Here is a 13,600-nt window from a genome sequence, read left to right on the forward strand (position 1 = left end):
CATCCGTCCTATATATCAATCTTTACCTCCGGACCATTCCGGAGCTCCTCGTGACGTCTGAGATCTCATCCGGGACTTCGAACAACTTTCTGTAACCTCGTATAACAATTCCCTATAACCCTAGCGTCATCGAACCTTAAGTGTGTAGACCCTACGGGTTCGGGAGACAGTCAGACATGACCGAGACACCTCTCCGGCTAATAACCATCAGCGGGGTATGGATACCCATGGTGGCTCCCACTTGCTCCACGATGATCTCATCGGATGAACCACGATGTCAAGGATTCAATCAATCCCGTATACGATTCCCTTTGTTTGTCGGTATAGAACTTGCCCGAGATTCGATCGTCGGTATATCTATACCTTGTTCAATCTCGTTACCGGTAAGTCTCTTTACTCGTTCCGTAGCACGTCATCGTGTGGCTAACTCCTTAGTCACATTGAGCTCATGATGATGTTCTACCGAGTGGGCCCAGAGATACCTCTCCGTCACACGGAGTGACAAATCCCGATCTCGATTCGTACCAACCCAACAAACACTTTCGGAGGTACCCATAGTGCACCTTTATAGTCACCCAGTTACGTTGTGACGTTTGATACACCCAAAGCACTCCTACGGTATTCGGGAGTTGCACAATCTCACGGTCGAAGGAAAAGATACTTGACATTAGAAAAGCTTTAGCATACGAACAGTACGATCTAGTGCTATGCTTAGGATTGGGTCTTGTCCATCACATCATTCTCCTAATGATGTGATCACGTTATCAATGACATCTAATGCCCATGATCAGGAAACCATGATCATCTATTGACTAACGAGCTAGCCAACTAGAGGCTTGCTAGGGACACTTTGTGATCTATTTGTTCACACATGTATTACTGTTTCCTGTTAATACAATTATAGCATGAACAATAGACGATTATCATGAACAAGGAAATATGATAATGACCATTTTATTATTGCCTCTAGGGCATATTTCCAACAGTTAAACAGGGGTTGGTGATGACGACAAGGATGAATCCCGCTCTTTGAAGCCCAAACCAGTCTCGAGATCGAATTTCCAGATGAAGAATAGGACGCGACGATGGTAACGTATCATAAAATGCGTTTATGTTTTGTGGTATATAGAGGATTTTTGGCAAAAAAAAAATCATTGAAAGGCGGTGACACAGGGGCCCACACGACCATGGGGTGGCCGTGCCACTAGGCCGTGCGGAGGCCTGGTGGCCCTCCTTTGGCCCATCTTCGCATTGTTATTCTTCATATATTTTGAAATATTTCTCCAAAAGTTTTCGTCCAATTTGGAGCACTTTTATTTCTGCATAAAAATAACATCAAGATAGTTATACTGAAAATAGATTCAGTCCGGATTAGTTTCATTCAAATCATACAAGTCCAGGTTAGTTTATTTAAATCATAAAAATTAGAAGCCAAAATAATAGCAAAAGTTTTTGAAAAGTAGATACATTTGAGACGTGTCAGTGCCCGTGACCCCTTCCGGTATTTTCTGAAATCTTCATCTTCCAGAAGAAATCCTCGTAAACCTTAAGTTATTTGAGCTTCGTAGATATCGATTTTCTAAAAAGTCAAAACATGCAGAAAACAAATAGCTGACTTTGCTCACTGAATTAATAAGCTAGAGCACAAAAATAAATAAAATTGCTATGAAAAAAATTCAAAAGTGATATTATAATAGCCAGAAACGATTAAAATTATAGATACGTTTAAAACGTATCACCGTGTCATCGCCGTCAAGCGCCCCTCCCCACGTCGTAATGATATACATAGAGAGATCCACGTCTTCACTCCTATTCACGTTCGCGCCTTGTTACCTCCTCGGCTACTTCAACTCCGACAACCCCGTCCACCGCGCAGGCCTTACGACCACCGTTACATAGCACCGACCACCACCACCACCCCGAATCTAACCTGCCTTCGCCAACCACATGCTTGAATAATCTCCAAGAACCGTCGAAAAACAAAGACAAAATATCGGGTTGTTGCTGTGTTCAGTCGTCGAAATAGCGAGGTTGAATCGATGACACAAGTGGACGGGGAGGAAAGAAGAAATGGTTGAGATAGTGAACAGGTAAATGGGGCATGGAGCTACGAGAACATTTGCTCAGCTGCACGGACAATTCACACACTCATATGATGTCATTTTGCTGTGAAATCCGTTTGAGATGACCCTAAACCCAACTGTAAAGAAAAATGTTGGATCTGAACAGCTAAAAATACGATACATTTGGATAAATCATTAACTCTACTAAATCTTGCCTCCTAAACGCCGCCCAAGTTTTGCTCTAAGAAATACTCCTTCTCCGTCGGCAATTAAAACGCCACCCACTTTCCCTGCTACGTCCGTAATTACCGCCATTGCCGAAAGCTTCTTCTCTTCTCTATACTCAACCAAAAAAAGAAAAGGAAAAACTTCTCTTCTCTCCTCCAAGCTTCCCATTCCTTCTGAGCCATGCTCTCCTCCCTCACCGTCGTGACGTCGCGTGTCAACGTCTCGGTAACACCTGCCCTGGCGCGCTCGTAGCGCAGCCGCACGACGGCCCGCCGGCAACCCGACCTATGCTCCCCGACCAGTCAGGCATTGGCTGACCCCCAACTGCCTCACACTAACTAGCCGCCGCTTGTACAAAGACACTGCCGCAAAGCTGAAGAAGAATAAGGAGAGAGAAAGAGAAGAAGGATTCCCGCACGTTTGCCAAATCGGGCCGCCGTTGCTTTCTCGTCGCCGGAGAGGAATTTTAGCCTCGGCGGCGTCCAGCTCTTTTTAGTATTTCTTTAAAGTTTTTTGTTTTGGTTGATCCTTTTTTGGAGTGGATTTCACTGTTTGCGGGCGATGGGAGTGGTGGAGTTCTCGGTGCTGGGGGCGGTTCAGAAGTTTCGATCCCTCATCACCGGCTCCACGCCCGCCGCCAACGAAGAAGCCCGCCAGGCGAGCGCACCACCGTCGCCTGCGACACCGCCGCGCAGCGGGGGCGTATCTCCGGTGGATTCGCCGCCCCCCGCAGCGAGATCCGGAGGCAGGCGTGCCATCGCTCTCCGCCGCCAGATCTCTTCGCCACAGCCTCTCCGCTGCCATGCTGTCAGGTAGGATGCCATGGCCCGGTTTCACCGCCCCGTTTTGATATTTGACTTGCTCCAATGGAGAAATGTTTTGAAATCTCAGCAAATAAACCACCTCAACGTCTTAGCATGTTAGGTGGATTATTAGAAGGAAAATAACAGTCGGTGATTCAGGGAGTAACTCTCATGGATGTTTATATATGTTGACTTGTGTTTTATAATCAATTAACTTATTGTGCTAATTTGTAGTGGAACTGGTTTTCATGGGTGCAGGCGAGCAGATGGCGAGGATAATGACGGGCCTGGGAAGTTTTTCACCCCAGGGAATGACTGCTTAAATGAACTCTCAGACACTGACTCTGTTAGCGAGCTCAACCGATCTTTGACCCTAAGCCCCTTGGAGAGCCCGACCTGGATGGCCTGGCAGAATAACGGCACACAAACTTCTAGGAGAAATGGCCGTTTCAGTTTGGATTCTCTTGATCATGGTACTAAGCTAAACGGTACCATTGCTGAAAATAGTGGGGAAAGCGACACAAATAAACATCAAGTTGATTTTGATGCCAATATTTGGCGTCCACCACCGCCGGAAGATGAGGGTGATGATGCCGAGTCGAGATTATTTGGATTCGACGAGGATGATGATGATGGGGTTGAGGAGTCAAGCAATCTTCTTGCCCTTGGCTGCTTTAGCACAAACAAACTGGTTGGTGTTGACATGGTCACAGATATAGCCCAAACAGAGGGTGTGAGGAATGCTGTACTAGGCCATTTTCGAGCTCTTGTGGCTCAATTACTGAATGGAGAAGGTATTAGTGTCGGAAACGATGACGGATGCATAAGTTGGCTTGAGATAGCGTCCTCCTTATCCTGGCAAGCTGCTAGTTATGTGAGACCAAATACAAAGAAAGGTGGCAGCATGGATCCTACTGATTATGTCAAAATCAAATGTATAGCATCCAGGGATCCGACTGATAGGTATGCTCTTACTTTTCCTGCTATTTACATGATTATACATCTCTCACGTGAAACTCATGGGCAATTCCTTCTAATTTCTGTGCAGCAATCTTGTTAGGGGAGTTGTTTGTTCCAAAAACTTAAAACACAAACGCATGATGTCTGAGCATAGGAATGCGAAGTTGCTCATTTTAGGGGGAGCGCTTGAGTACCAAAAGGTCACTAATAGATTAGCATCTATAGACACTATACTTGAACAGGTTTGTACCCTTTTCACTATTCATTTGCACCTTTGTTATTTATTACTTGCACAAGGCCTTGATATGGTTAAAAGAAATACTATCCGTGTAATAAGATGTTTACTTCTACATTATATGCAATATAGAATATCCATATGCGCTCTCATCCTAACCATTCGTGCCAAATCCAAAAAATGGTGTAACCCAATGGTGAACGGACCGGCAGGCCCAATTGACATCTTTATAAGATATAAGAGTAAGATGTTTTTTTGCTAAAGAAATGCTGTTAATGCAGGAGAAAGAGCACCTGAGAACGATTGTCAGAAATATAGAGTCTTTGCAACCAAATGTGCTGCTAGTTGAAAAAAGTGTCTCATCGTATGCCCAGGAGCTCTTAGCAAAAGGAATTTCATTAGTTCTAAATGTTAAGAGGCCACTCTTGGAGAGGATATCAAGATGCACAGGAGCACAAATTGCCTCATCAATTGAAAATATTTCTTCAGCTAGGCTAGGCCAGTGTGAAATGTTCAAGGTGCAGAAATATCTGGAATTCCCATCAGGAAAGCAGACAAACAGGAGATCAACTAAAACGCTGATGTTCTTTGAAGGCTGCCCAAGGCGCTTGGGCTGCACAGTAAGTATCTCTTTGCTGTTCCATCATTCAATGTACATTTGATTGAAGTAATGTTGCTAACATCAAGCATGAAACACTTGGTTGATATATGACCTACAAAGAGTACTAGCTAATAATGTGACAGGTTTTCAGACTGAATTTCTATTCCCTTACACATTTATTATATTTCTAACAAATATGTCTCAATTTATTTAGGTTTTACTGAGAGGTCCCTGTCGAGAGGAACTAAAAAAAATTAAGCGTACAGTACAACTTGCAGTCTTTGCCGCCTATCATCTGTCTCTTGAAACATCATTCTTCGCTGATGAAGGCGCAACTCTTCCTGAAGGTCCTTCAAGGCCCGTGACAGAGCGGCCAGATATTCGAGGTGACACAGATTGTTTTGCTGGATCTGCTGGTGTTGACGTGCCTCATAAACTTAAACAAGTACAAGGCGGTGATTCACGGATGTTTGAGGAAATTTCTGTATCACCTAGGTCATTATCTTTGAATGAGGAAGGTGAAAGTTTCATCTTTGAGCATAGGGAATCTGGATCTCCTGTTGAGCACAGGGAATCTGGATCTCCTGTTGATGATTACTTACCCCATGTAATCGGTTCGTGCGAAGGGAGTAAAATATCTCCATATTTCTTGGATCTTGATCCAAGAACTTCAGGTATTGTGATGCATTTTCATGACTCTGCTTTGTTTTTCATTGCAAACAATAACCGTCAAGATGTGGTACCAGGGAAGAAGTGTCAAGATGTAGACCATTGGAATCATAAACGACATCATGACTGTCCTGCAGGAGACCGTAATGACCAGGATGAATTTTCTGGCAAATTCTTTCCTACCAGTGACAACCATCAGAGCATCTTAGTTTCCCTGTCAAGCACTTGCATTCCCAAAAGCTTGGTATGTGAGCGTCCACAGCTCTTCCGCATTAAGTTTTACGGTAGCTTTGATAAGCCACTTGGGAGATACCTCCGGCAAGACTTATTTGATCAGGTACATCCCATGCTCATCTGTATGTTGATGTTCAGTATCATCACAGTTTTAAAAAATAATGTTTTGTCTATGTCCTTCATCAGGCATATTGCTGTCCATCATGTAAAGAACCATCAGAATCACATGTAAGGTGCTATATTCATCAGCATGGAAGCTTAACAATTCGTGTTAGGCGGCTTCTGTCTCAGAAGTTGCCAGGAGAGCGTGATGGGAGGATATGGATGTGGCATAGATGCCTCAAGTGCGAACCTAAGAACGGTGTACCACCTGCTACGAGGAGGGTAATTATGTCAGATGCTGCTTGGGGCCTGTCATTTGGGAAATTCCTGGAGCTAAGCTTTTCAAACCATTCTACTGCTAACCGAATTGCAAGCTGTGGGCATTCTCTCCAAAGGGACTGTCTTCGTTTCTACGGGTACATGTCAGCTATATCCCTTACCAATTAAAGTTGTCAATCCTCGAATGAAATCTCAGGTTACCTGCTAATCTATCAGATATGGGAACATGGTGGCCTTCTTCCGATATTCTCCTGTTGATATTCTATCAGTTACCCTCCCCCCCTCCGTATTGTGTTTCAACTGTCGCAGTCCACAAGACTGGACCAAAACGGTGGCAGTTGAGGTACGTGATTTTCTCGAAATTACCAAGCCATATTCACTGCATGCATCATATGTTTCTGTTTATTTGTTGTGGCCGGGTGAATAATATTATGTCCATGTACTTCTGTTTGAAGATATATGGCAAAATGAAATCCTTACACTGGGAGATATCTGATTTTCTCCATCGCACTGAAAAGAATATTCCAAGTGAGGATGAACCGGTCAAGACAGGCATTCATAGGCAGATAATTGAGATGAAGGATTTGCTTAAAATGGAAAGAAACGAATGCGAGGTGACGAAATTAGATTTATATTTTTCTTGTTCAAGGGTTACACATGTTTATGTTGATTTTTTTAATATATTTTTCCTTTTGCAGATTTTGCTCTTACCAGTTATTAGAGATAGTAATCACCACGTGCAGGCATCAATTGATATTCTGGAGCTCAACCGCTTGAGACGTGGTCTTATTCTTGATGCTTACCTTTGGGATCGGAGGCTATGTCACATAGATTCACTTATTGAAACAAATGGTTGTGTTTCAAAGAATAATCCTGCTACCGAATTTCTCTTGGACATTGGACTGAAGGAGTGGAAAACAGATTTGCTTGAGGCGGACACAAATATTGGAAAACCCACTTGTTTGTTGCAGTCACCTGGAAGTCCAAGAAAACCTTTGTTATCCAGAGAGGTCTGCTTCAGTGATGACGAGTACAGTATGTCTGGGAAAAAATTGCAGATTGGTCTAGTTGATCATCCTGGTGATGATACAGAAGATCTTGACAAGGTCTTCAGCAAATTCAATGGAGAGAAAGAATGGCCATCCACTAGAGCTGCCATTGGTATGGAACCTGTTGATAGGTTACCCTCACTCGCATCTATTTTTTCTGATAACATTGATTTAGCTTGGACTGGATCCAGTGAGTTACAGTATGATCTTCCACAAGATTTCACCAAAGTTGATGAAAATGGATCCTTTAATTTGTTGGATAACCCAAGTTACAAGAATGCCCCTGTTAGAATTCACTCATTTGATTCTACAGTAGCATCCCGTCAGCGAGAACGCACTGGATTAGCTCCTACTTCATTGCATCTATCGTCATTCAGATCTGCTGAGTACTTCGGGGGTTTAACAAGCATCACAAAAGATCCAATGCCAAATATAAGGAGGGCTTGTTCTCAAAGGTCACCTGGGGCCATAGAGAAATTAAATGTTATTCTAACTCGTTCACCCACACATATCTCATCTGCTTCACATATGGTTGATGATGGGGCACGGCTGCTGCTGCCCCAGATTGGCAATGAAGATGTCGTTATTGCGGTCTATGATGATGAACCCACCAGTATTGTTGCATACGCCATGACTTCAAATGAATATGTGCAGAAAGTCACACGAAAACTAAATTCAACTTTGAGTTTTTCACATCTTCCAAATGCTACTGAGTTAAGCCATGGACTTGAGCAGTCATTGCCCTCACAAGAAGACAATGTGGATTCTAAGGGAACTCATTTTAAGTTTTCTTTCGACGACGAAACCCCTCTTCCTGCAGATAATGCAAAGTTCTCTGTGATTTGCTATTTTGCAAAGCATTTTGCTGCCCTTAGAGATAAATGCTGTCCAAAAGATATTGATTACATCCGTTCACTAAGTCGCTGCAAGAGATGGTCTGCGCAAGGTGGAAAAAGCAATGTTTACTTTGCAAGGACACTGGATGAGAGGTTCATAATCAAACAAGTCACCAAGACAGAGCTGGACTCTTTTGTGGAATTCGCTCCTCAGTACTTCAAGTATTTGATGGAATCCTTGACGTCTGGTAGCCCAACTTGCCTGGCAAAAATAGTAGGATTATATCAGGTTTGTTGTACTTCGCCTCATCCATGATTTACCCCCCACGGCTAGTTGTCAACACTAAACAATATCCCTAGATTTGATTTTGCTGGCTTTGCATCTAATTCAGGTTAATGTCAAGGGCTTGAAAAGTGGGAGGGAAGTGAAGATGGATCTAATGGTGATGGAGAATCTTTTCTTTGAAAGAAAGATACCTAGGGTGTATGATCTGAAGGGTTCATTACGCTCTCGTTACACATCCGGTGATAGTAAAGTCTTGTTAGATTCAAACCTCATAGAGGCATTGCATACAAAGCCTATATTTTTAGGGAGCCGGGCAAAGCGAAGATTGGAGAGAGCTGTCTGGAATGATACTTCGTTTCTTGCGGTATGTTATATCTTATTATGAATACTATTTTAACCAATATATATATATATATATATATATATATATATATATATATGATTAATTTTATCTACAAGCAGTGGTAGTTACCTCCTACTTATTTGACTGCCACGTGTCTCCAAGTTTATGCAAGCTGGATGGGTTAGCGGATCAGAAAGGATCCATTAGCACTCAACTAACTAGATTTCCAATTAGGTAATTAAATTAAATAATCACTGTTCGTAACAACCTATAACAACCTGCTAATTTCTTGCCTACATGGATACGCAACACGTTGAATGGATAACTGCATACTACATCCACTCCATACTCCCTAGAAAGGCACAACCACCTACATACTACATTCTCTAAAATAAATAATTCATGTTATACAAATTCCATATACTATCTTATGCAGAAACGAGTAAATAGTACGTGCATTTTCCTATGAGAATCGGGAGTATGTACTTTTCCTTGATGACATATATTTTAATTTCTAACAAACATTCCATGGAGTGTGTGTCCTTGGCGTGCTAATTATTAAAGGTAGACCACTTACAAGAAGGGACGTACGTATTCACTTAACAAGGGTTTGAATATTTAGGGTATTTTTGCACAAAATGTTGTATGGAGTATATAGTATATACATGACAAATGTAGTATGGAGTATGTATATAAAAAATGTAGTATGAAGTATATACATAAAAAATATAGTATGCGGATAAGGATACTTCTTGTTGGTAACAAGAATATTCAAATAAAGCTAGTTTTACGTAGAGAAAGCAGTTGGTTCGTTGTAGGCGGATAAAGATGTACCAATAGATAGATTTGCATTAAAAAGATAAGCTCCCGTCCAGAACGCGTGCATAACCACCAAATAAACTAATAAAAATAATTAATACGTAGTAACAAATACTAAACGGGTCGGGTGGTATCTAATCTAGCCCTGATGAGAGGTGAGTAGCACGTGAGATCCACGCACATGAGATGAACAGTAGATTCTTTGGTGACAAATTTTATCTACCGATAGTAGTTACCACCATTTGCGTTTTGTATGTTGTATGTATTATCTATTAAATTGGAGAGTATGTACACGTACTATGTAGTATAGTAATGTTTAGGTAGTATATATACTATTTTTTTGATAGTATGTATCATATTTTGTGTATGTTGTTTTTTACGTACAAAAATATATGTATTTCACAAATATAATAAAAACTATGGGCTAACTTGTAATTTTTTCATGTAACTCAGTTTGAAAAATCTTATATATAATATATAAACATAATAAAAATGATAAATTAGTCTATATAAATTAGTCTATATACTATCGCATGATAATATATAGAACATGTGGGATAACTAACCCTAAGTGGTAGGATGTATTTTTTATATAGAACATGTGGGGTAACAATACAAGAGGTGTTTGGTCCAGCACGTTTACCATATAAAGTATCTAATCTATTCACGTCATGCATTCGGCCAGCCAAGGAAATAGAAGGTTGTTGAACAAACTCGCACCATTTACTCAATTAGTATTTAATTAGACTTTAGTTACCTGCATGCTATTGACGCCTCCACTAATGGGTTTACATATAAGAAGGGACACGTGGAAGACAATTGACTAGAGGGTAACTACCACTGCTTGTAGATAAAATTTGTCCTATATATATATATATATATATATTGAAAATCTAATGATACTTAAAGTTGCAACATATTAGCACCAATTATCCTCTGCCATTTGTATTTTGTATGCTATATATGTCTTTTGTGCATACTGTTTAACTGACTTGACAGGCTGGGATCTGTTTAGGTACAAACTATACATTTTTCAGCCTGTAATGAAAGAGTACTCTGTTTCTGTGATATTTTCATCTTCCACAGTCTGCATGCCTTGCTTTTAGTTTGAAATTAATGTAGCCACTAACAAGAACCATCCAAGTCTACTAGTCGGCTTTTCTGAAATGATCATGTTAATGAGCCCTTTCCTCACCTGGTTATATATTTATTTGTTTATTAGTAAAAGAGCCCGTGCAACATGGGAGAAAAAAAATGTCACACTCCCCTTACCCAATAACTACGAGTCAAGACCCCAATAGGTCCACGTCCTTCCTTTCGGCACATGGTATCACATCCATGTTGTCACTTATCCTCCTTCCCACCCTCGCCAACGATGGCCTCAGAGCTCACACAATCACGACGCATTTGAATTTTATCAATCCTAAGTCGCCCCTCTCTCGGCATGAGATGAGAAATCAAATTATTTTTTTCTGTGAGATTTTAGCAAGATGTGCATGTGTGGTTATAGATGAGTTCTTTTGTGTCCAATCCTCGTTTTGCTGAGGTGTTCATTTTCAATCCGGATCGGCACCGGTATGAAAGAAAGATGTGGCATGCGCTATTGATTAAGGTTGCACCCTAAATAACATTTTAAAAATGGTTAACATGTAAAATAACACTAGATTCAGATTCTATACATTTTTCTAATCAAATTTCATTTATAACATGTTAAATTTGGAGTCAGAATACTCTGTTTCTGTGATATTTTCATCTTCCAGTCTGCATGTGTTGCTTTTAGTTTGCAAATAATGTAGCCACTAACAAGAACCATCCAAGTCTACTAGTCGGCTTTCTGAAATGTTCATGCTAATGAACCCTTTCCTCACCTGGTTATATATTTACTTATTTATTTATTTCAACAATGGTAGTGCCATATATACTTTGGGATAATTTTTGTGTGCAAGTCACGTTACTCATAAGTAGCATTTTAGGGGTTCATGTATTACTGAAAAATGATGGTTGTAACTCTTATCTGCTTTGCAGTCAGCGGATGTCATGGATTACTCACTTCTTGTTGGAATCGACGAGGACAAGAAAGAACTCGTCATCGGCATCATCGATTACTTGCGCCAATACACCTGGGACAAACAGCTCGAGACTTGGGTGAAGGCCTCTGGCATCCTGGGAGGCCCCAAGAATGAAGCCCCCACCATTATATCCCCGATGCAGTACAAAAAGAGGTTCAGGAAGGCCATGTCCAAGTACTTCCTCACCGTCCCTGATCAATGGACCTCTTAACAACTACTCTTAGCGATTAACTAGATCACCAGAGGCGTTGTGGCAGTAGCGAATGTTGTGGTGAGGATCAGCTGATTCATTTTGTACACAGTTGTGGCAATTGGGCTGTAGGCATAGATAGGATCACCCTCTCCCTGGATACCAAGCATGCTAATTGCAGTGTCCAGCCAAAGATAGGAGGCGTGATCGTTGTACATTGTGACCAACATAGTTACAAAAAAAGTTATCATATAATGCAGAGGAAGGTACTTCTGCTACATTAGGTTGTATGCTACTACCCCAAAGTAGGCAAGTATACAAATAAGTGCATTCGTCGGCACACTTGCATATCCTCTGGATTGATTTTTGCATTGATGAGTCCCAATTGGGTTTTGGTGATTAATAATAACTAGTCGTGAACCCGTGCCCTTGCACGGGCTAGTGCTTTATTTTTCTAAATAACCTTGTTTAATTCTAATGTTAGAACTCAAGAGATTTGCCACTTTCAGCCATATAAGGCCTTTGAATAGAATCATAATCGGAAGACGAAGTAAATCATTATCATCTTCTTAGGGACAATCTTAACACTGTGCAGTTTGTGTACCGCAAAGCAATGAAATGGTATTACAATAATACAATTCATATCCAACTGTGAAATGCCTTTTTTTCTCTTGTGTAACTCATTCAACACTTTCATAAAATTAATTGTATAATAATTACTTGTTTGTTGCTCACACAAAAAAAGAAGCACCATAATTGTTGACTTCATTATCAGAATAAATATCAATAACATAGTTGAACCTTCCATAATGCCAATTTATCATAGCCAATGTAGTGTAGGAATGCAAGAAATAACATGATAATATGGATCAACATATCGTCCATTTAATTGATGTATCAAAACAAAATTAATGACTATTTCTGTCCATCAACGTAGGCGTATATGATACAACCTCATTTTTGAAGAAAAGCAATCCGATTGATCTTACTTGAAGAGATTAACTACAAAACAGGTCGTCGAATTTTTTACATTTTGACTTGGGTAAAGGAAATGCATATAAAAATAACATCAAAACAAACAAAAACATGGCGCAACAGGGGTTATAAGTAGCAGGATGTGAATCCCTCTAAATATATTGATGTCAACTAGGAAGGTGTTCGCCTCTACTACTGGCATCTCCACCAGCCTTTTTCAGAGGACAAATAGCAGCAACCTATATACCCAGGTCAGCGCAGGCGGTTTTGCAATGAGAGAGGGCGGTAGAGGAGAAGTCCGCCGAGAACTCATGTATGAAGAGCAGCGACGGCGGCATAACAAAGAAGGATTGCAAGAAAAAAGCGACACGTCTCGTTGTAATCCAATTAGATGTGTACGTGAATGTTTTTTAGGAAGAGAGATGCGTGCATGGTTTTTTGAGCATTAGATACGTTTGTGACTTATATTAGGCTTGCACACCGATCGATCCAGGCATCCAGCAGCTTGCTTCTTCTCCTACTGACATGTGCGTTTGGGCAACACGGGAATCAGTTCACCTTTTAAATTGATCTGTACATGCACATTTATTTTCTAATCCAAAACGACCGGCCGTGCAAATCGTGACGTGTACTCTTTTTTTGGGAAGTAAGCCTAAAGATCTACTTCTACACCATAAAATTTAATTTGATTCCAACGGCTTTTATTTTCTGCATCTTGGAAAAAAAAAGAAGGGGATAGACCTGAGAGAGACATATACACATTGAGCTATGAGAAAAAAAGGATATTTTCTAATTTTTAAATGAAATAGATAAGGGTGAGACTCACTTATTGAGCTTGGGAAAAGGCTGCCATACGTGA

The 13,600-nt window shown here is 40.8% G+C and overlaps 1 protein-coding gene across 3 annotated transcripts; it reads left to right on the forward strand.

Annotated features, from left to right (window-relative positions):
- Positions 1-2,361: 2,361 nt before the first annotated feature.
- LOC123425544 (putative 1-phosphatidylinositol-3-phosphate 5-kinase FAB1C) lies at positions 2,362-12,186 on the forward strand. Of its 3 annotated transcripts, none has more exons than XM_045109236.1 (12): positions 2,362-3,103; positions 3,353-4,057; positions 4,143-4,296; positions 4,571-4,909; positions 5,105-5,564; positions 5,637-5,896; positions 5,980-6,311; positions 6,391-6,517; positions 6,630-6,788; positions 6,873-8,348; positions 8,452-8,709; positions 11,533-12,186. In XM_045109236.1, exons 1-12 carry the CDS (start codon positions 2,853-2,855, stop codon positions 11,785-11,787), a joined length of 4,776 nt encoding a protein of 1,591 aa, XP_044965171.1. In that variant the 5' UTR covers positions 2,362-2,852; the 3' UTR covers positions 11,788-12,186. The 3 variants fall into 3 exon arrangements, with proteins under 3 accessions (XP_044965171.1, XP_044965173.1, XP_044965170.1); XM_045109238.1 differs by having other exon boundaries at positions 5,697-5,896; XM_045109235.1 differs by having other exon boundaries at positions 5,105-5,896.
- The last annotated feature ends 1,414 nt before the right edge of the window (positions 12,187-13,600 follow it).

The sequence above is a fragment of the Hordeum vulgare genome, chromosome 2H (genome assembly GCF_904849725.1).
Source record: "Hordeum vulgare subsp. vulgare chromosome 2H, MorexV3_pseudomolecules_assembly, whole genome shotgun sequence".
NCBI lineage: Eukaryota > Viridiplantae > Streptophyta > Magnoliopsida > Poales > Poaceae > Hordeum > Hordeum vulgare.